Source organism: Larus michahellis, chromosome 9 (assembly GCF_964199755.1).
Source record: "Larus michahellis chromosome 9, bLarMic1.1, whole genome shotgun sequence".
NCBI lineage: Eukaryota > Metazoa > Chordata > Aves > Charadriiformes > Laridae > Larus > Larus michahellis.
Genome location: NC_133904.1, coordinates 13,993,418 through 14,016,426, shown reverse-complemented (window position 1 = coordinate 14,016,426; position 23,009 = coordinate 13,993,418). Strand labels below are relative to the sequence as shown.

The 23,009-nt window shown below is 46.8% G+C and overlaps 1 protein-coding gene across 1 annotated transcript; it reads left to right on the top strand.

The window, feature by feature from the left end:
* The first annotated feature begins 44 nt into the window (after nt 1-44).
* Nucleotides 45-23,009, top strand: GNB5 (G protein subunit beta 5). Its single transcript, XM_074600676.1, has 11 exons — nt 45-458; nt 4,768-4,904; nt 6,594-6,635; nt 7,428-7,504; nt 9,010-9,142; nt 13,037-13,180; nt 16,271-16,362; nt 16,484-16,532; nt 19,132-19,228; nt 20,370-20,536; nt 20,875-23,009. The coding sequence occupies exons 1-11, from the start codon at nt 347-349 to the stop codon at nt 20,884-20,886; spliced, it is 1,062 nt and encodes a 353-aa protein (XP_074456777.1). The 5' UTR covers nt 45-346; the 3' UTR covers nt 20,887-23,009.

Genomic DNA, 23,009 nt, shown 5'->3' with positions numbered 1-23,009 from the left:
AAATGGCTTGGGATGTACCTGCTGGCGGGAGCCTGCGGGCAGGAGGAGGGCAGGGGGTGAGGCTGGCGGCAGCTGCCGGCCCGGGGGCCGGCGGGGATGCTGAGCCTGCCGTGCTGCCTCGCACGGGCGGCTCTCGGGGGTGTTTTTCCGCAGGGAGCCCGGTCAGGTGCCGGAGGAGCATCCAGCCCGGCCCTGGACGTCAGCGCAGGAGGGGAGGGAGCCCGGGCCGGCTCCGGCGCCGTTGCTGCGGCAGCAGGAGCCTCGGCAGCATCCCCGGGAGCCAGGCGAGCAAACTCCTCCTCCTAGCCGCTCTCATCTCCTCTCTCTCCCCGCTTCCTTTGCAAAGATGGCAACCGAGGGGCTGCAGGAGAACGAGACCTTGGCATCGCTGAAAAATGAGGCCGAGAGCCTGAAGGGCAAGCTGGAGGAGGAGCGGGCCAAGCTGCACGACGTGGAGCGTGAGTGGGGACGGGAGCACGGGCTGCCGCCGCCCCGACACGGGCGCTGCGCAGCTGGAGGCCGGGGAGGGCAGGCACCCCGCGGGAAGGGCAGGCACCCCGCGGGGAGAGCCGCCCCCGCGCCCGCCCCCGGCGTCGGGACGGTGGGGATGCCCTGCTCCGCCATGGGCCGCGCCGCTCGGACAATGCGCGGCGGCTCCGCGCCCGGGGGGAACGGGAAGCGGATGGGGAGGGCGGGCGGCCCGGCCTCCCGCGGCGGCCGCGGCCCCGCAGTGCCGGCAGGGCCCGGGGACCCACGCCCCGCATCCCCCCGGGGCCCCGCAGCCCCCCGGCATCCGCACCGCCCCGAGGCCCCGCATCGGCCCCGGCCGCGGGTGCTTCTGGCCCGGCTCGGGCTGGGCTCAAGGCTTTGCGCCCTGCCTTTGGTGGAGGCTGGGATGGGAAAGGAGGGTGAAATATCCCCCCCTCAGTGGATTCTGAGGTTGATTTGCTTCGTTTTAGTGCACATCTTAGTGGCAGAAACAAAGATTAAACCCAGCCTTGCGGAAGTTGACGGGAATTTGCTTTAATGAGGCCAGGGTTTCACACAAGGTAGAAGGGCTTAAAAAAAGAACGTTGTTTCCCAAAACAGCTCCTTTACCCAAGGAAACAACTTTCAGGGACCCAGTGCTGATTCAGAGGTGCGGCGTGCGTCAATGCTGGAGCTGTCAATGCGTAACTGACCATTATCAGCTGCAGTTTCAAGATCTGTCGTCAATGTAACAGAATTGACATGAACAGATTTCAACCTTGCCCTCTCCCCACGCCCCCCCCCCCATCCCCCCAGGAAAAAATAAGCTAACCTTATTTTTTATGAAGCTTCTCAAATAGGTGTTAATCCTGTCCTGAGATATAAAAATACTTTTATTTTTATTTCATTTTTACAATTACAATTATATAATATAATGTAGATTGGGGGTTTTTTTTGAGAAAAAACATGTAAATTATTGTATACCCCTGAAATCATATCGCTTGCTTTATTAGAAATAATACTGGGTCATTAAAACTTCTGTTTCATGTGTTTTGATGGCTTAAATGTTGAAAAGGAATCTGAGCCTGTATCCAGTGATTTAGCTTAGTGTTTTGTAAGACTAAGACACTGGCAAACATTCTTAAATTTCAGGTGGGGGAGGGCTAAAAGAATTTTTTCTGGAGTAAATAGAGCATTTTCTTGTCTAAATTAGGCAATCATATGTTATATGAGTGTCCCATTAATAGGAATCATTAAACAAATGGAGATGGCCTCATTACAGAAATATTACCATAGATCATTGTATTACTACAGTATAATTTCTGTATCAGAAGTAGTGGGGCTTCTGTTTCACAGACCTCTTAAGCATAGGCTTAAATCCATTTTTGCTTACAAAGCGTTTTACCTGTGATTGCAGACACTATAACTGTGCGTGTCATTGTTAGTCATGGGATACTTATGTCTTTGTCATACGTCAAATCTGTAAACATACATTAGAATGCTGTGTTTACACAGCCATGACATGATTTCTAAGACAAAAGTCTTATGCTTCTCTAGGACTATGTGCCCTCATATTTTATTTAATCGATTCTGTATCAGAGCTTTTTTGTACTTAAATTATCCCCAAGAACTGTTTCTGCAGAGGTTGTAAGTTCCAGAATAAAGCCTCTATTCTGTTTTTGGGGTTTTGGGTTTTTTTTCTTTCGTAATCTAAAATTGTATCTTTTGCATTTTTTTCCTCTGACCATGACTTTCCCTCTATGGTTCCCAAAACAAACAGCTGGCTGAACTAGGATTGCCCTTATTTGTTCAACTGGTTTTGAACAGCAGCTCTCAAAAATGTGGATAGAAAAAGGAAATACCAAACGTGCATTTGATTTGCAATCTTACAATTTTAAGGATTCGATTCTATGGCTTAAAATTTTAGGTGTAGATAAAACAGTTTGTTCTGTTCATGCAATCCATACATTTTTAAGGCCAGAAGAGACCATTAGGACCAACTGACTTCCAGCACAGAAAAGATCAAAGACTCAATAGTATCTGCATCAAGTCCACACCTCCCGTTCAGGCCAAATGCTATGTTTTAGGAAAATAGCCTGTTCTATCTGGACCTTTGTGAAACTCAAGCTCTTTATTGGCTTTAGCTGATCTACTTGCCTCACTGAATAATTTTCAACTATCTTGAAACAGTATCGGAGAATGCTTCAAAATAATTATCTGACTCTAAAACCTGTGCTAGGCGGGTGCGGGATTATTATGGCTGTGGTCGGAGATAAGCGTCCTCAGAGAATCAGGAGGGCTAAACCAGGCAGTTCCACAGAGTCTCGGCTGCATTGACATAATGGAAACGCTTTGCCCATTGTCTGTGAAACGTTTGTTTTTTCAGATATGTTCTGGACACAAGCATCTTTCCAGCTGCCATAATAACCTCCTGTCCCGTGTTTTCATGTCATTTGATTGGATCATTTGGCAGACTTCCATGGGCAAAAGTAGGGGAAAAAGTCTCTTTTGCTCAGTGGTTTGATATAGTACTCTCTCAGAAACTCACTTCTGACCTCCTGTTAGAGATGGTATGGACAAATTGTCAGGAATGGTGGACAGCACTTGTCTCCTGGCTGGGTGAGACTGGTCGAGCAGAGATTTCGGGTGAGAACATTATTCTGGCACAGCCTGTGGGGCTGGTGGTTTTGAAAGACAACTCTTGAAAAGCTAATCCACTAGAAATTAGTCTCTGCCCTAGGCAGAGATTGCTCCCCTGACCCTGTGCCAGGGAATGATCTCAAAGTTAAGGATGCCTGCTCTCTGGCTGTGACAGCCCTTCCAAGCCCATGAGCTTTCTTGCAGCTCTGGAAAAGCGACAAAGGGTGAAGCAGCAATGCAGCTCCAGAGCAATCACTGCCATGTGGGACGTGGAGCTCAGCCTCCAGCATGGCATTGAAAAGCTTAAGATTTCTTCCACCAGCTCATTAAAGCATGTGAGATTCTGCAGTTATTTCAAAAGGTTTGAGTCAGGCATTGCCCCCTTAGCTAACAGCAGCTGGGTCATCTCAGATTTCAACACGGACAAACACACAACACAGGGAAGCACTGGATCCTACTAGCTCTTCTCTAGACAGAGTCATTTTTAATTCTGGTGCCAGATTCTCCTGCCCCAGGACCCCTATTCTGCTGTGAGACTTGAAGCAACTCCCACCCTCCCTGATGCTGCGTGTGAAGTGTGTCAGAGCTGCCACAGGGTGCCAAGACACATCATGGCCCTGCTCAGCTCCAGGCTGGATGAACAATGCTGGAGCAGAGCAAATAGGTTTCCTCAGATGACGCTTTCTCCCAGACACGTGCAGATGACCCCAGCATGAGACATCAGGGTTACATGAGACACCTTTTAGTTGTGTCAGCTGCAGTGGGATGAATTTTCTGTCAAAGTGAGTTTGCACAATTGGAAATGTAAGTTTGTTGGGTTTTTAACAATATCAGCTGAATGTACTGCTATTAAATGAGGTATGAAAGAACTGACTTCTCCACCAGAGGATGCTACTCAGGAAAGTTGCTTGCCTGCCCCCTCTGTTTCTCTTTCTCATAAAAGAAAAAGCTGACCCACCTGTGAAGTCCTCCATGTCCATGGACACTGTTGAGAAGTTGGGTAGTGCACTCTTAGAGGAAACGCCAAGCTTCCCTGCTCACTCAGAGCTGTGTCCTGGCCCTCAGTGCTCCCCTGGCCACCAGAAGGGATGGTACAGCACGGCAGTCTCCAGCGCCAGTGGCTAGTACCTGTATCACACTGCACCACCGCTGCGGTGCCGAGAGCTGACTGTGTCTGGGAGTCTCACATCCAGCACAAGTGTTTTGCCATTGAAACCTCAGAGGTTTGATGCTTACCCGCTTCTTTTGTATGATTTTTCCTCCAAGACCCAGTAGTAGTCTTCAGTTCTGCTGAGTACCTTGAGGCATGTGTTAGGCTGGAGTCTTCAAGCCTCAGTCAGATTGAGGATTTCCCAAGAAGAGGGGGCAAGGGGGTAATCTGTTTTCCAGTTACACTTGGGTGCAATGATCTGCAAGAGCTTTATCTGCTACAGCCATGGAACTCAAGCCCTGAGTGAACTCATCCTTTTCTTTATCTGGTGAATATGTTCATACGCCACCCACCTTGGTTTTACCACCTGCCAGCTCTGAAGCAGAGTTTGTTGGCTTGCACCATAGACTCAAACTTCATAGATTAATTTCTCCAAGTGTCGTTACACATAAACATAGAGATTTGCCCGGGCTTTGGTGCAGGGCTCTCTAACCATCAGCTGTTTGCAGTTCATCAGGTGGCAGAGCGTGTGGAGGCGCTGGGCCAGTTTGTGATGAAGACCAGGAGGACCCTGAAGGGCCACGGAAATAAAGTTCTCTGTATGGACTGGTGCAAAGACAAGAGAAGAATTGTGAGCTCTTCCCAGGTATGCTGCTGGGCAGACATTTTTCAAAGCTACTGTTGGGCACTGTACAAATCTTTTGGCTGTGCTACGTGCCACTCTTTGCAGATGATAACTGTGTATAGTGTAAATGTTTTAAAGATGCCCGTAGAGCAGTTCACTGGCAATGTATTTGTTCAGAGAGCATAAATCCAAGCTTCTGATCATCGCTACACCTGTTATGGATAATACCCTAAACATTTCTTGTCCAGTCATACAGATTTTTCCCATATTCCCTACTACAGTAGAAAATAGAATTCATCTGAGGCCACTTTTATTTCCTTGTTCTTTACAGATAAAACATTTAGTAATGATTTCAGTTTATGTGTTCGGAGAAAATAATCAGGAGAAGGGAAGAAATGTTGATTCTTCTAGAGATTTCTGTGCACAGAAATTTTTTCTGTAGTCTGTATGATTGACGTGACCTTGAAAGCCTCAAACATCCTGCCAAAATTACTGTATTTACTTGGGCATTTTGAGAAACAGTCCTAACACCTGCTCAAGACCAGTCTCATGAGTTGGAGGAGGTAATGAGATAATTACTTTCTAGATCCCCTGGTTTGTCCTGAGCCCAGTATGGCAGCAAGTGAGCTTGTTGCGTCTCACAGCTGTTCATTGACCTATATGAAATCTGTCAGGGGTCTCACTTGAGGGATAAAAATAGGCAATCTGCATTGCAAGCCACCTTCAGTTACTGTGAGTTTTTACCATTCATGGTAATCTCAGCAAAGAGAATAGTTTTAAATAATTAATGTCACATTTTTTAAAGTGGTTAAAATGCCAGTGTGTAGATCAGAAAGCTGAACGGGCAAGTTGTAATGCATTTTTTACTCTATTTTAAGAACTGCAATGAGTCCAGGTACAGCACTAATTGTTGCTCAGAAATAAACATTTTGCTTTCACGATACAGGGCATTATGTGCATAAGGCAAAGTAGCTGGCATGAGTGTAGCTGGCGTACACAAAGTGATTGTGTTGCTTTCTGTGGAGGGTTCTTACAATGCCTATTTAGCAGATTGTATCAATGGATAGTTGAAGGTTGAGTAAGCGTAGTGAGCAGTAAAGGGAAAACCAGGAAAAGACAGGAAAGTGAAGATGAATAAACAGTGCAATGTCCCTAAATAGTGCCCATGAGTGCCGCCAGCTTGGCGAGTGATTTGTAGCACAGGTCACCTCTTGTATTTGCAAGGTTCCGTACTGAGCCACTGACAGATACGACCTGGGAGAGGTGACCCTTTTGCAGGTGGTGATTACAGGCTGGGAGAAACACATTGTGGCTGAAAGGAGGCAAGTGAGGGCTCACTAGTGGCAGATTCCTGAGGAGGTGGTCCTGTCCATGGCGTGTGCTGCAAGTGACAAGAGTTCTCATAAACCCGCTAAAAGGGAAGGGAAATAAATAAATAAATAATTCCATCTTCTGAGACGACATTGGTCATCTCGGTGAGGAGGAGATGTGCTTTTCTTCTGGTAAAAGACATAACACACTACTGAGGAGCCTCTCCTTAGTGCTTCGTTGTGACCATTGTGCTGTTGTTAAAACGGAGACAAAAATGTCATGACATAGCAGACTGGGGGGATGGAAATGAGCAGCAGAGTTTTCCCCAAATCTGGGAAGTAGACTGACAGCCATGTCTCTAGAAGGCCTCAGTTTCTCTCTCTGTGTGCTTTCATTCAGGATGGGAAGGTGATCGTGTGGGATTCCTTCACTACCAACAAGGTAAGTGAAACTTCCACAAAAGTCGTATTTCTGTGCACAGGGCAAATGACGGTGGGATAAGATGGAGGGCTGAAGGGCTCACAGGTGTCACAAGAGGCAGCGGGATGATGGGATGACGTGTAGACCTCCACCAGCACCTCAAACCAAGGGGCCCAGAGTAAACCATCTCCCTTGACGTGTCTCTGAGCAAAGTCCCCATCAGGGCACTGGGGTTTATTGTGGTCTCCAGCAGGATCCAGCATCTTCGCTGACAGAGAGGGCTCCCTGCTGGGGACAAAACCCAGACAGCAAAACAGAGGCCCTCCCTGGGTAACCCCCGTACTGGGTGCCCTATGTGATCACCCGGGATCCTTCAGCTGTGGTGTTCACTGTGAAATGGTGCCGCTGCTCCTCCAAGCCCTGCCAGGGCTGCCTCGCAGCACCCTGCTTCACACAGCTGGGAAAAAATACCTTGTTTGTAACTCACTTTTACACGGGCAGCAGTGGGGACCTTTTACAGCACCGAGTAACCCAAATAAAACATGCTGTATGATCTGTTTGGGGCTCATGAATAAGGTGGGAAGTGTCAGGGAGGGGCTAGCCATTCTCCTGCTGCTCTGCCGTGTTCTGCAGTAAGAGTTGTCCCAGCCCTTTGAGTTATAGATTTTGAGTTATGGCTGGGGGAAACACCTATATCTTTCACTGACCCTAAGGATGTCCCACAGAAATACTGAACTTACTACTCTACACTGTTTTCCTTACACCGATTAGAGAAACAGTGACATCCCCATTTAAAGAGATGCTGTGTTTCAGGAACATGCAGTGACGATGCCGTGTACCTGGGTGATGGCGTGTGCGTATGCCCCATCTGGATGTGCCATTGCTTGTGGGTAAGTTCCCAGTTTCCAAAGCTGCTTACACAGAGAAGCTTCGTTTGTTGTGGTGACCTGATGCCTTCAGATGCTGACAGCTAGAAGTTTGCATGCCTTAATTGCGGGTAGAAGGACTGCATTCAGTGCCTCTGATTCTGTTCCCATAATGGCTTGTATGCATTATCTCCACTGACTTCAGTGGAATAACATTTGTTGTGTAAGCATGGAAAATAATCCTCTTTCAGCGTTTATATCACGGGTTAGGAATTCTACATGCATGCAAGTTCCCTGTTCCAGTTTAGTTGTGTGTGTTGGATATATCTTCTAAGGGAGAGTGGTTTTAACCCTGTTCTTACTTTGCACTCTTTCTCCTATGATGTACAGAAGGTTAGTCATTAATGATTACCAGCACATGAATAGCACTTGCCAAGTGGGGTGGGGAGAAGTAACCCCATCCTTGATAATCTTCTCCAAGTTTTCTGAGGGCTCAGGTTTGAAAAAATGGAGTTTATGCATATAGATAAATAAAGAGATGAGATGTTGGCAAAACATCTTTTAAAAAAGGACTGGGTGGATCAGACAGACAAAACAAGCTTGGGGTGAGAGAAAGGAACAAAGGGAGACTTTACTGTGCAGCTTGCAAGTCTAGAAAGCAGCAGACTGAGACAGACAGGCAGACTCCAGAAATGTGTGTGGAGAGGGGATCCGGAAACTGTATGTTTTTGACTAAAACTCAACGAATGACAAGAAAGCTCTGTCTTCACACTTGTAAGAGAGACAGGAAGGGCATATACGCATTGCACTACCTAATTCTGTAGTTCTGTTGTGCTGTCGGGTAAGTGCCGTGCATGTAATATAAGACACAGGACCAGCACCTGGTGGTGTGCCGGGATCCCAGGGACCAGGACAGGGCTGACCTCCTACGGCTCTAGAAAAGGGCCAGACACAAATCAGACCTTTAGAAAAGACACAGCTTAACTGGTGCAACTGGTGTTCAGGAGGGACACGCCAGCTACAGAAGTCAGTGTTGCCTTTTTTCCAAACTCTTCTAAAAGCCCTGTCTTCATACCCACTGCTTGCTATACCGTCTCTTCCATAGGAGTTGGGTCAAATTTATTAAGGTAGATAAATAATGATGCTTAAATACTGATCCTCTCAATGACAGATGTCAACAGAAATGTGGCAGCTTGACTGTATGTGAAACATTAACCCTGAGGTGACTGCTATGTCACCTCCCAGTTTATACTTTCGTGAGGTTTCATTCAGTGCCATTTATAAACTCGATGAGGGTAAAAAATACTGAGGCGCAGCTGTTCAAGTTCTGTAAAGTAGCCGGGCTGGTGAGGCAGCTGGGGCTTCCCTGTACGGGGAGATCCCGGGCAGCACAATACAGGGAAGTCGGTACTTGTAAGGGTTGGCAGCGCAGCACCGACAGGTGGTTTCCTTCTTATCACCACTCGCCTTTTGTCGTTGCAGTTTTAACCAGTTCTCCTCTCTGTTATTGCTATTATTACTCTCTTTAGTGGCCTGGACAACAAGTGTTCTGTGTACCCTCTGACATTTGACAAAAATGAAAATATGGCTGCAAAGAAGAAATCGGTTGCAATGCACACAAACTACTTGTCTGCCTGCAGCTTCACTAACTCAGACATGCAGGTAAATGCATTCCCTACCCGCTGCTCACCCTCCAGCGACACCTAACATGAGCTGCACTCGTACGCCGTGCCAGTAACCTTCCTTGCACCTGGGGCGCCCAGGGCCATGTCCTGCCCCACGCCGGGGCTGCTGGAAAACCCTCGCTGGGGGCAATGGAGGTGCTGCAAAAGCTGCTGTAAGGAAATGCATGTCACAGCCCGTGGCCAGGCTGTCCTGCCTGCACCTTGCAAAGGCCTGTCGCTTCTGCAGAGGGAGCTCGCTGGTACCTGTGTGTCCTCTGCTCACAGCGTCTCTGCTGGCTTGTGCTTTTAGGAGCTCAAACTAATACAAGTAGTTTAAAACCCAGTTTGGCTAAGACCAGGTTGCCAGCCAACGGAGACTGTGTTGTTTGCCTGCTTTGTCCCGGATGTTCAGCCAACTTTGCTTTTGCTTTCATTCTTAATATTTTTCGTTTGTCCCAAGTGAGATATTTGAGCCTGAGGATGGCCCCACAGGGCCAGCCCTGTTGTCTGTAAATGCAATGGTGTGTTCCCTCGAGGGAAAGGAGTGACGCTATCCCCATCTCGCAGCCGGGGGCTTGGAACACAGTGGGAGACGATGGCAAAGCCAGGAACTAAATGCAGATCTTCTGAGACCAGGCCAGCCTTCCTCTGTAGCGAATATCTCAAAGATCTCATTCTCCAGGAACACGAAAGATGATGAAAGGAGCCAGGGTAATCCCCTTGTCCTCTCTGTTTTTTTTAATTCGATTGAAGCTCTGCAGCAAAATAAGTGGCAGAAGGGAGCATTTTCATTGCTCTCCGTGTCAGCAGAGCTGCTGGAAAGGCAATACCTTGTCCAGATATTTGGAGCTCTTCTGAAGGAAATATCAGCTCTCATTGCTTCTATTTCAGGACATGAGATGCCCAAGAATATGTTGTTGTTTGTCGCTCTATGGTTTCTGTAATGACTCTGAGGTGCTAATTTAAGTCCATTGCCATGGAAACAAGTGGTGGAGGTACCCGGAGCTCAGGCTTGCTCAGCCCTGACCTTACTGCGCAGGAGTCCGGCGTAATTAGAGCAGTCTAAATTAAGGGGCATGTTTTTGATGAGAGAGAAAACCAGTACTCTCTTTTCTTTTCCATACCTATATGCATTGTGATTAAATCCTATGAAAGGAAAAATAGTTATTTATTTTTCGTAATAAAAAAAGAAAGGAAAGTTGGGGTTTTTTTCTCCATATTAAATACAGCAAACTGCATTAATATTGAAGGTGATGTATTACTATTGTTAAATAATACCACGGTGGATTTAGATGCTTTATGTTCAGTGATTCAGAGATTTTTCTGGAGACTTTAAAAAGAAATTTTCTTGTGATGATAGGCTTATAAGTGATCATTTGTAGCACTACATGTTATTGAAACAAATAGAAGCAAGTGGGTTGGTCAGGCTTCTGTTAGGACACTGTTATGTAGGGGAGAATCCCAGATTTCTTATCTTCTTCTTTTTACATAATGGCTTCAGAATTAAAATTACTCAGTAACTGTGGGTGCATGGAGCAAGAAGTACACTGCGCAGGAGCTTTCCCAGCCATGTGCGGAGCAGCTCTGCTCTCCCGGCTGGCCTCACCGAGGGATATGGCACCTGTCCTGGAGCAGCCTGGGTGCGTGGCGGAGGTGTCCCCCAGCCCGGTGCCCCCACAGCACCCACTGCACGGTGCTGTGGATGCTGCTGCTCTGCCTTGGCCGCTCGCTTAAAATACAGCTTGGTTTTCCCTCAGAGGAATGAAAGACAGGGTGGGAGTTTAGGAGTTTGTGTGCCTATGGGCATCTGGCAGCGCCATGGAAAAAGAGGAGATGTGGGGGTGGTTCATCGTTGATTAAAGCCACTCTCAGGCTGTGTGGGTGCAGAAAGAGGGGGTCCCATCCTTGCTCCTCGTCACGTTCCCACCCTGGGCCAAGCCAAGCGCTGAGCTGCAGGGCTGGGCGACCTACGCACCTCCTTCTCGGTGCCCCACATCAGTCTTGCCAGAGAGAGCCTCCCCCGCCTCAGTACGCAGAGAGCCGGGGAGCTTCGCTTCCTAAATTAGGTATCTGCCACTCCTTGGTGTGATAATGCTCCCCACGTGACAACGCTCCCTGTGTATTAATAGCAACAGTTAATTGGGATCTCAAGTGTTGTGCATAGGGCAGGCAGCCATAGTGCGGCAGGGCTGAGAAGCAGGATGAGGCCCGTGGCCATGGTGGAAGAGGCAAAGGTGAGGGTGGCCCCGGTGCCTGTGCCCCTGGCAGCAGGGGCTGTGTCCCTGCTGTCCCCTGCCCCATGCAAGTGCTGTCTCTTGCCACCAGGCGCCAGGCGAGGATCCCCATCCATCCAGCCTCGTGCAGCGAGCTAGAGTCCGATAGCAAAGATTGTTAATTCCCTTCTGGTCTGGGATTTTTGGAGTTGGTTCCATAACATTTGTGAGGTATTTAAAAGACAGGTAGACAGAGTGCTTAGAGATACGATTTAGTGATGGGTTTTGTCAGAGTTAGGTTGATGGTTGGACTAGATGACCTGAAAGGTCCCTTCCAGCCTAAGCGATTCTATGATTTCTCTTTATGCATTAGCTGGAGCTCTGGGTTGCCAATAGACCCTTCCCTTACACTTTTAGCTTCTCCTGTTCCCTTCATATCTTTCTTACACGTTATTACAAGAGCAAATCCTCAGAGCTGAAAGTCCTCATTCCTCAGCCAAGTACAAATATTCCACAGAACAGAGACGTTCATTGATCTAAGCTCAAAAGCTGGCCAGAAAGACAAGTCAGGACTTTTTTCTGCTATTATCATCTCAGAGTATTAGTGTCTCTCTGCTGGAGGCTTTGGAACAGTCTGTTCTGCAGCTTTGCAGACCTCTGTTTATGGGAGGAGTTTTTGGAGCATCTGTCAAACATGTTCAGTGTTTAACCTTTATGCAACTCTGTGAATGGTTTCATGATTGTGTGATCATTTTCTTCTTGAAGAGTATATTCTTTTTAACTTCTAACTACCCACTGTGATCCCTTGAGTTTTCTCACTGGCCTTGAGAAAACCCTGTGTGCAAGACTGAGCCCTCCCGAATTCACCCTTGCCCCCTTCCATGCCGGTGCACAGGGACTCTTGCAACCTACAGAATTTGTGACTGCATAACAGCTTCGGGTGCCAAGGGGAAATTTTGAACAATTGAGCAGCATCAGGATTTAGCCACAATAACAAGCCCTGATCACATGTGCTTTCTACAAGCACTGTAGCAGATGAGGGAAGCCGTGAGCTATGTTCAGTCAGTGTATGTTCAAGCCCTTTCACACACAAGTGGTTTTGGACAAGTGAGAGGTGATGGACTTACCAAACAACTGTCTAGACAGGCTTACTCCCCTTTCAGAAAATCCATGTCTTAAGCCCAATTAATTGGGTGTAACCTGGCTATTTCAAGCAGAAAAAAATTTAGAAAGTTAAACAGGTATACTTAACTCCAACAGTTTTTCTCTTTACCCGGGTTGAATTCCAGCAGCCTAAATATGGATAGGGTTAAATAGAGGGGCAGACAGGAATACCAGTCTGACTCTGCCTTCTTTTTGGAATATATGGAAATGCCGTCAGACCCTTATTGCCATCAGGTCTCCAAACCCCACTGCACAAACCCGACCGTTATTGAAACACGGTGTAGGTATAGCTGTGTCAATACAGCTCTCCTTTCCAGTCTAATGTCTTTCCTTAAAAGTGGAAAACATAAACTATGCATAGATACACATTGGTTTTATGGCTTTGATTTATTGCATAATATTTCATTAAATCAAAGCTGTCCTTGGTGTACATATAGGATGTCAGTTGTATCTCTGTGAACTTGAAGATCATCTGCTGATTTTTCTATCATGACTCTTCTTGCCACATCCTGTAGATCCTGACAGCAAGTGGAGACGGAACTTGTGCTCTGTGGGATGTTGAGAGCGGGCAGCTTCTACAGAGTTTCCATGGCCATGGAGCTGATGTCCTGTGCCTGGACCTGGCCCCTTCTGAAACGGGAAATACATTTGTCTCTGGGGTAAGCAGGAGATTCCTACCATAATATAAAATTAATGAATGTGGAAGGGAAAAGGCAGCAAAGCAGGAGACTCGTGATCATATTGAGAGAGTGCTGGAGTATGTGTTGGAAGCCTTAGTGCAATCCACTCATTGCAAGCACATTTTCCAAGCTGGAGCAAATTAAACCTCTGACTGTGGGGTCAAACCCACCCAGCCAGCCTGACTGCAGTTCTGCTTACTTAGCAAATTCCACCCCACACCAAAGCAATCCAGCCCGAGATCAAAACAACGCCTCTCCCGGGAAGGGAAAGGCTCAGAGTTAGAGCAGCGGGTTCGTACCGCAGCGGAGGTGTGAGCCCCTGTGGATAGGAGCTTGTCACAGCAGATGACTTCCCACATTTGGCTCATGTCTCCTGCCCAGCTCTCTGGAGCCAGACGGGGTGTGCCAGGGGCCTGCTCTGGGCATCGAAGTGGGGCTGCAAATAACGTGCGTGCCTCTAAGTCCCTCAACCGCTCCCGAGAAGCTAAGGGGTAGCTTGGGCGCTGGCTAAACTCTCCTACAAGTTGGAGCAGGGAGATGAGGTGTGGCCACATCTTCAGCTGTTGCTGTGTCCCCTGTGCCTTCCAGTGGTACCAGAGGCATTTAAAGCCCCTTCGTCAGTCGAACGCTGCCCGCTCCCTGTCCTGGCCCAGAGGAACATACAAACCTTGCTGGGAGTACCCAGGGCATCTTCCAAATATTGTCCTGCTGCTTGAGGGATCACCGTTCCCAGGCAGCTGAGCCATTGGCACACAGCCTGGCAGTGAGGCAGGCAAGGCATAAAGGTGTGTGGGATGGGGCTCAGCTCCTTTTTGAGATGGCCCTGGTCTTTCCCACATCCGAAATTGAGTGTGCAGGTGGGAGCTGGCAGGAGCTGAGAGAAGACCTCTCTTACTGGAGCAGGTTGCTACCATAACTTTGCAGAAGGTACCTGGTTTTGGAGCCCCACCAGCGCTGGCTCAGGGCTGCTCTTGTGCTTGCTGATGTAAATGGCCCTTGTGCCAAAGGGTGCTGACCATGGATTAGGAGATTCCACTTGTGCTCGGAGTCATGGTCCCATCTCTACACAATAAACCTGGACCTCCTCAGTTACGGCTTTATTGTCAAGTTTGGCTGGCCCACCAGGAGCAGAGCCCAGCACACTGGCCCAGTTTGCCTGCACAGCTGCTCCAAAGCGTGACTGAAAGCTAATTCCATCCGAGTGCATTACTCCTCCCGGGCTTTCCTGTCACCGAGCTTGCTTCCCAGAAAGGATAGATTCGTTCTCCCTGGGAACAGCTCAGCTTATTATAGGGCAAAGAATCGCAAGCAGCTATGGTACTGCTAGGAGAATATGTCATACTTGTGTCGATATAGCAGCTTGGGCATGTCCATGCTTACAGGGACTCGCTTAATTCATCACATGCAAAATACCACTTCAGTGAAGATCTGTCTGATACCGTGTCAATGCAGGTATAGCCAAAACAATGCAACCTGAAGGTATGGTGGCACAGAGAGACTCCCTGTGTATTGTGCCTGTGTAAAACAGTAACCTCGAGCTGGAATAAGCAATGCCAATACATCAGCGTGTAGACTGGGTGCTGTTACATTTCACAGCTTCACTGAACATCCCAACCCTCCTGGCTGAGCTCAGGGCTGCATCCCAGGCTGCTGTGCTCTGTGCCTTCTGAGCGCTGCTCCTTGGGGCGAGTGGGATAGCCCTCAGGGGGCCCATCTCTCTGCAGGTGGTTGCTGGTTTCTCCTTCAAAACCTTAGGAGTCAAAGCACCAGCTTGTCAGATTGGTCTTGCCCCCAAACTCCCAGAGAGGTCAGTAAGAACAGTGCACATGGAAGCAATACGAAGGGCTGGGCTTGGGCTGTGGCGGGGCTTGAGAGGGAAATATGCTGAGTCCAAAATGTTCTTGATCCTGTTTGGCTTCCCCTGTGCAGAAACCACAAGTCAGAACAAAGAAATATTACCTCTTTTAAATAATGACATCGTTAGTAAAAAAAGAAGAAGGGATTTCATCTTAACAAGAGAATTTAAAAAAAAAAAGAGAGAGAAATATGTGAATTGTGAAAAGACTGTTTAATTTAATTAGCAATCATATTTGCGTGAAAATAAATAACATGTGTGGCATGATCTGCTGGGCAGGACACGCTAGCTCGGCAGAAGCAGCATCCGCCTGGCCTGCCCTCTGCTTCCCACGCAGCCTTAGAGAGGCTGAGCCCCCCAGAGCGGAGCCTGCCTACGGCCTGCCCCTCAGCAGGGGTGTATTTATTCAAATCTCCCATCACTCCTACAAGAAAAGTCTGTGTTCTTTTTCCTATCACCGCGATTGTGACAGCAGCGAGACATTGCAGCTGAAGGCATGGCCCTGCAGCTATGAGATGATTCCTGCCCCAAGGGTGATGCAGCCCACGTGGGCTGAGCCCCTTGCCCAGAGCATTCGGGGTGCTGAGCACCTCGCAGTCTTCAACGAGCTTTTCAAAGCACAGCTCGGAAGGGCAGGTTAGAGCTTGGCAATGAGAGGAAGTGCTGTTGTGCTTCTTTTCTCATCCCAACCATGCCATTGAGCGCATGGGTGCAGGGGTTAACTCTGGTGGGAGGCTGGGTGAGAGACCCTCCAGATGCACTTATTTCATTTTCTATTTCAGTGTATGAAAAGAATTAGTTATAAAACTTTAAATGCTGGTTATTAATTTTTTATATTGAGCCTGTTAAGCGGTAAGGGAGTGAGTCAGTTATGCAGCACTGTGGCATGGTGGTACTGCAGACACCGGTACGGTGGCAGTAGCGGCAGAGCAGGGCTGTGTGTGCCGGTGAGTACGGGACCGCCTACCCAAACACCCCCGGCCCGTCTGCACCCCACCGTGCTGGTCTGCAGCACTGCCGAGGCTCCAGCCCTAACTGCAACTGCAGCAGGTGTGGGGGTCCCAGAGCAGCCAGTTCTGCGGCTGCTTTGCTGTTAAATCCCCTCAGAGCTGCAATGTTCAGAACCTTGGAATGTAGCTGGGCTTGATGATGTGTACGAAGCACGTGAGGGGTGAATGTCACCATTTCCACAGTGAATTTTTTTGTCTTATTAGGGATGTGACAAGAAAGCCATGGTTTGGGATATGCGGTCTGGTCAGTGCATCCAGTCATTTGAGACCCATGATTCAGATATCAACAGTGTCAGGTCAGTATGTTTCTGGGAGAGGACACACTTGCGATGTTGAGCAATGCGCTGGTTCTATTTTTGAAGTCTGACCTCATCCAAGTAATGTAATGTGTTCTGGTCTTTTTTTACTTATGCACAGATATTACCCAAGTGGAGATGCCTTTGCCTCTGGTTCAGACGATGCCACGGTATGTTAATTCAGCAACTTAATTTAGGGAAGTTCTGTTACTTCCCAAGTCAGATTTTCCAGAAAGACTAGGTCACATCCACAGAGGACTTTAAGTGACTAAACTGGGACTGTGATACCAAAATTGCAGAAATAATAATGGTATAATATAATATATATTAAATACTATATATAATGCTATAGGGAAAATGTAGAAACACTTTGTAGGTCACCTCTGCAAACTTTTCTACATGAGGTACTGTCCAAATATTCATTTCAGACTTTCCATGTTTTGAAGTGTCATGATCAAAATTAGTTGCCTTACTGGAAGAGATTTGTGTTCATATAGTTGTTGGTCACAACATGGGAGGAACCAGATGAAATGCTGCACGTTGTGTCCAAAGGAGCAGCCAGCGCAGGGGCATGAAGGGAGCCCATACATGAATGTGCATGTCCCGGCAAGCAGAGGAGCGGTGGGCTGAGCGGGGAGCTGGGCAGCCCCGGTCAGCTGGCCTCCCTGGCCCCAGGGTGGCCTTGGCCACGTACATCTCCTCCCTGTCACCCTGACTCAGTGCCAACACTCTTCACTGCGGTGAGTCACCGCATCCAGGACACCCTAGATGATACAATAGCTCTTACTTTATCTCTGAGCAAGCTGCTAGGAGGGGCACAGTATGTATTGACAGGTAATCTTGGTCAACACATTGTATGCAAAATGCCACTTACCTCCTGGTGCCTTTGGGCCCCTGAGTGATGCTGGTGGCTCTCACTGCAGCTGGTAAGTCCCCGTGGGGGACCAGGCTCCACCTGTACCACAGCCCTGCAGGGACTGAGCTGGCAGTTAAGTGTAACTCAAGAGCAGACATTTGGGAGGCACCTGGGACCTTGTTTCTCCTGTTTATTCAAACATCACACTGAGTTGCATGAGGGTGGAGACTCTTTCTAAAGTCCTCTGCCCTCAGAGCGTATTTTGGGTCTGCTCCGATACTAGCTAAATTCAATAGAAACATTCCCTTTGTCTTCACTGGATGTGGAGACCTTCCAAGGCTCTTCTGGAGAGAGTGTACGCTGCTTTTAGGTCTTAAAAGCTGTGATTATAAATTAATACCTCTAGTTCTGTGGTGAACCCAGTGCCTCTCCACACATTCAGATGTGGTACTGTGAGCACCTGAGGTGCTGAGGGAATGAGATGGAGAAATTGTCCATCATTAAACTCCAATGAGAGCACTCTATGCCCAGTACCCCAGGCTCTAGGCTGCTGTGCTTACTAATTTATTTGACGAGGTTTTTCTCTCTTAACTATTCCTGACACCCCTGACTTAAGCAGGAGAATGGGAAATTCCATCTCTGCACTTTTGACAGAGGTTTTTGGCAGTTTCCATTTACTTCATTCTTTAAACGAAGAGGTTGGTATTTTCAGCGTTAGGGACCGATACACTGGCTGGTATCCTTGACCTGATTTATATGCTTAGGGATTTCAAGGAGCAGATAATCCTGACTGTCTGGAGGGAAGCCATAAAAGCGTGCTCACATGGCAGTGCTGTCACCTGCGGTGACCCCGACTCCCTGTCAGGACAGTCTGATGGGATTATTCATCAGTGGGGAGCACTGGGAGACCTGGACTTCACACACCTGGCAGCTCCCCACCGCCCTGCGAGTGAAACAGCCTATCCTTTATGTGCAGGCTTGAATACCAGCCATTTTTCTTGAGTAAAGTCTTAATATTAGCAAACCCATCCTGCCAGTGTTTGCTTAAACTTGACTTACTGAGGAAGGTTTTCAGTTCAAATAGTTTCAGAAGTGCATTTGGATTTCAGGGCTAAGAGACTGCCTTTCTGCATGGCAATGAAGCCTGGTCTGTCTATACATTATTTCCATGTTAAACAAGCCTAAGTTCGCTGGCAAATGATAAAAACAGGAAGTGCAGGTTGCAGAGGTGATTGGGGATTTTCCATGAGAAATGAAAACCAAAGATCTGTATAAAAATGTATTATTTCACTTGAATTATTTTCACGTAGGCTTTTCAGACAGAGAGGCCTTGCAGAAGGGCAAGGGGCTGTTTGCAGTCCCGCCTTACTCAGAGCAAGGACTACCATCTAGGCTTCCTTGTGACAAGGGACTGTCTGAGCACCGTGCCCTGTGGTCCGTGTTCTCAAAGATGACCAGAGCTGTAATCCTCTGTCTCCCAGGCTCCAGCTGAGGCTAAACTGTTGTCTTTAGAGACTGTCTCCCCATGCACCTCCCCAGCAGCAGGGTGCCCTAATATGTAAGAAACCAGAGTGGGGAAGCAAGAGGGTGGAGGGACCTTCAGTGGGTAGCCATGGTCCAAAGCCCACCACTCGTCTCTTTATAGCAGGACAGGCTGGAGGCTTAGAGAAGCAGTTTGGAAAGGCAAGTTCTTCACTCAATTTATATGAAACAGCCTTGCGTTGCTGAGATCCCTGTTAGACTCCAAAGGAGTCCTAGTTCCAGCAGGCAGAAATGGCAGAAGAAGCCGAGCAGCCTCTTCCCGTGATGCCAGTTAGGCTGCAATCTTTCCCGCTTCCGTTTTTTCAATGAAAGCTATAGCTGTTGACTCCAGCCTTTACTGAGACACGTGTGTTGGTTTTGTTTTAATCCAGTGTCGTTTGTATGACCTTCGTGCAGACAGAGAAGTCGCAATTTATTCCAAAGAGAGCATCATTTTTGGAGCATCCAGTGTGGACTTCTCTCTCAGCGGTGAGACCTGGACTTTGGAGGTTATCCTAGTGTTGGGATTTGAGGGGAACTGTAAAATTTTGCCAGTTTAATCTTATAAAGCACTTGTATTAAAAATTATCGAAAGTAATACTAAGTACCAAAAGAAACACTTAATGCATGGAAGCTTTTTTTTGCCTCTGTAAAAATAATTACTCTTTAAATAACCTAGCTGGCTGTTGCTTCGTTGCAGCAATGAAAAGTATTTTCCTGGCCCTGCTGAAGGCAGGAAATATTTTGCCATTAACTACAGCTGGGCTAGAATTTCACAATAATGATTAAAAACATTTCAAAGGAAACATGAAATGTAACTAGACTATTAAGCGCACTTACATAAATAGTTTATAAAAGGATAATAAATGATTAATAGATAGGAAAAGTATGTTAGAGGAGCATGAAGACAGAGACGTTACCCTTTCTAACTACAGATCTGGAGACATGAGCTCAAGTCTTCTCTCTCCTGCCCCAGAACAAATGCGAAGCTCCTCAAGTCGCCTGCGTGGGGATGAGAGGGTGGTGAACTGCCCTGCGCTCGGGACAGAGGGACAAAGGTCTCTGTCATGGTCACAAGCACAGCAGCTTGTCCTGTTGGGGACAGTGAATCACTTACAAAGTTGTCCACTAATCATTCAACAATTTGTATTCGACTTCTTGCATAAAGTCTGAGTAAAATACTATTTACCCTGCATTAGCTGATGAAGTGCTCTTCAGTCTGTCATGATCTGGAGTCATAGAATCATGGAATGTGTTGGGTTGGAAGGGATCTTTAAAGGTCATCTAATCCAACCCCCCTGCAGTAAGCAGGGACATCTTTAACTAGATCGGATGGGTCATCTCCCATCTCTAATGACTGAACAGATTCTATATAATTTAACTCAATTTGAACTATGTTTTTAACTAATACGTTTTAATTGGTTCAGTGTTTAGTGGAGCAGGGGTGTCTGACAGGAGCACAGCTAGCAGGGGGGCTGCAGCGGTCAGGGCTGGCTGTCTGCAGAGGGTGGCACGGGAAAGCTGGGTTGTGGCTCACTGGGTGAGGAACGTCCCGCAGAAGGGCCTTCCTGCAGTCAAGACGTGTTCCCTCCTCAAACCCTCACTTTGCAAAACCTCATTCTCTTTGCAGGTCGCCTACTGTTTGCAGGCTATAATGATTACACCATAAATGTCTGGGATGTGCTGAAAGGCTCCCGTGTATCCATCCTGTTTGGACATGAAAATCGTGTCAGCACCTTGCGGGTCTCTCCCGACGGGACGGCGTTCTGCTCGGGCTCCTGGGACCACACTCTCCGAGTAAGTGCTGGGAGTACGTGCCTCAGGTGCTTCTTTCCATGTTTGTTTGATTGTTTAAAAAAAGGGGGCAAAAGGGAAGGGTTGTTACAGGAAAATTGGCTCTAGAGGGCTGAACGAGGATATAAAACCACAGTGTAGAACATGAACAGAAAATTCAAATACGAAAAAAAGTCCTTACGAAGTGCTAGCCAAACTGTTACGGGAATTTTGAACTTAGGGGTTAAATAATATTGCTGCTGGTACACTGTACCACTAATCTGACTGCCTTGCCAAACTTTAATTAAACCTTTGATAGAATAGTCAATGTCATAAATGATTGTTCAACTCTCTCTCTGCAGATCTGGGCTTGACCTGAGATCCTGTACACAGAATCAAAGGAAGACAGATGCTCTGGATTACAACAACTGCATAAAAAAAGCCACCCCTCAAAATCAAATATTTGCTACACTACAGAAGAGTGACACAGCCCACAGATTAACACAGCTAGGTAGAAAATGTAATCTGCTTGAACACATAGCAAACATCAACATGTAGTAAAATGAAATGGTTTTAGTTCTGTTTTGAAACTATCTTCTTTTATTAGAACTAGTCTAGATGATTATAAAGGGACTTTTCTCTGAAGTCACCTGTATCATAGAATTGAGTATTTCGGTGCATATTATGTATTTATTTGCATGAATTGAGTTCCTTTTTAAAGTAAAAAAACAAAAAAAAAGAAAAGAAAAAAAAGATTCCTGATTTTATCAGGATGTAGCATAAGACTTTGGAAACATTCCGTTGTAGTGCATTATTTTGGTGTTGGAAAGTGGAAAGAAAAACAATTCTGATACTTTATGATGGCATTATGGATGACTGAACCTTGGTAGTAAGTGGAGGAGCAAAGGACCTACTGTGAAGGTACCGGCTGTTGTCATAAAAATGTATTTTTTGTACAAAAAATGAATCCTTTCAATCCCTGGTTTTTCCTACCGTCTTTTTAAATAGAAGTAAGTATTTCATCTCTGTTACCTGAATATAAAGAATCTAAATATATACAAAATGATAAACTGCAAAGATGAGGGATATAAACATGATTTACATAATCATGAGGTAATACTTAACCAGTAGTTTCTTAGAAATTTTTAATTGTATCACTTGGTGAGTGAATTTTCTTTTACTTAAAGGAATACTACATGCTAAGCACTAAGGGATACTACACGCTAAGCACTAAGCACCGTTGGACTGATGGTCGAATCTTTTCCAAGTCAGTCACAGTCATTCTATGGTCATGATTCTTATTTGCACTTTGAGCAGTTCACACCACTTCGGCAGGGCGATGTAGCTTAAATGTATGTTAAGGCGGTATATGCCCGTTTTAAGGTCCTGCAGTTTCAGAGCAGCAGAAGTTCATGCAAACGCAGGTCAGACCTTACAAGCCAAATCGTATGGTCCTTACGGGCGTGGACATAGCTCTGTTGTAGTTGGACTTGAGAATGAACAACAGCGAGCTGTTGAAAACCTGCTGTGGGCCGCAGTCCTGCCAGCTTTTGATACTGTGCTCAGCGGAGCCCGCAAGCCCGTCTGACCCAGGAGCCGCTGGGTTTCAGGGAAGCGGTACAGCCGGCCACGTTGCGGGCAGCACCCAGCCCTCTGTGTCAGCACGGTAACGCAGTACAAACTGGCAGGACTACCCCCATGCCAAGCTGATGCTGTAGAATTATGACTTGACCAGATAAAGCTGAGATACAGTTAATTATAGGCCTGTTGGGAAATTATATCTGTATTTATAAGTTGAAAACTATTGAGACTAGAGTGTGTGACGTCTGCTCACTCTGACAGGCACCGAGTCTGACCTGAGCAGAGGCACGGAGGGAGCAAAGCGCTGGAGTTAAAGCTGGGGGCTTGTGGGGTCTGGCCTTTGGAATGCAAGTGGTGAGATACATTGCTGCAAAGATCAAAGATATGATTTATATTCAGATTGAAAAAAGAGAAAACAAGCTCACTGGAGTGAGCTGATCACTGTATCACTGGGATTGGCTGTTCACCTAAGTTTGATGATAATATCCTCATTGTGTTTGAAAGGGTTTTGTTTTTTTTTTTTACAATTCTATAAAAACTGTACTAGAAACAGAGTCTCCTCATTCATGAAAACATTAGGTTCCATGAATCCATAACCCATTAATCTAGGAGGCTGACATTTGTACCAGCCTTCAGTCCCTAATTGAAGTAGTTCAGCTGTTTTGACTTAGAAAAGTCAACTCTGATGCTTTGCAATATTTGTGGCAACCTCTCCCTGTGACAAACTGAATGCACTATGGAAATGTCATATAGAGCTCACTGTGCAATACTGAGTCAATACACTGTACACGTTTGATCAAAAGATTAATATTAATGTTTAGATAGTATTTATTGGTAAGATGTTTGTTTCAAACATACTACATTGTGTTGATACTTATGAATGGCCTAAATACAATAAATTGTATTTTACGTATTG

Coding starts and splice junctions, on each gene's coding strand:
- GNB5 (XM_074600676.1), top strand. CDS start 347: ATGGCAACCGAGGGGCTGCAGGAGAACGAGACCTTGGCATCGCTGAAA. Junction 7,505..9,009: donor GGATGTGCCATTGCTTGTGG/GTAAGTTCCCAG, acceptor TACTCTCTTTAG/TGGCCTGGACAACAAGTGTT. Junction 19,229..20,369: donor TGTGGACTTCTCTCTCAGCG/GTGAGACCTGGA, acceptor TTCTCTTTGCAG/GTCGCCTACTGTTTGCAGGC.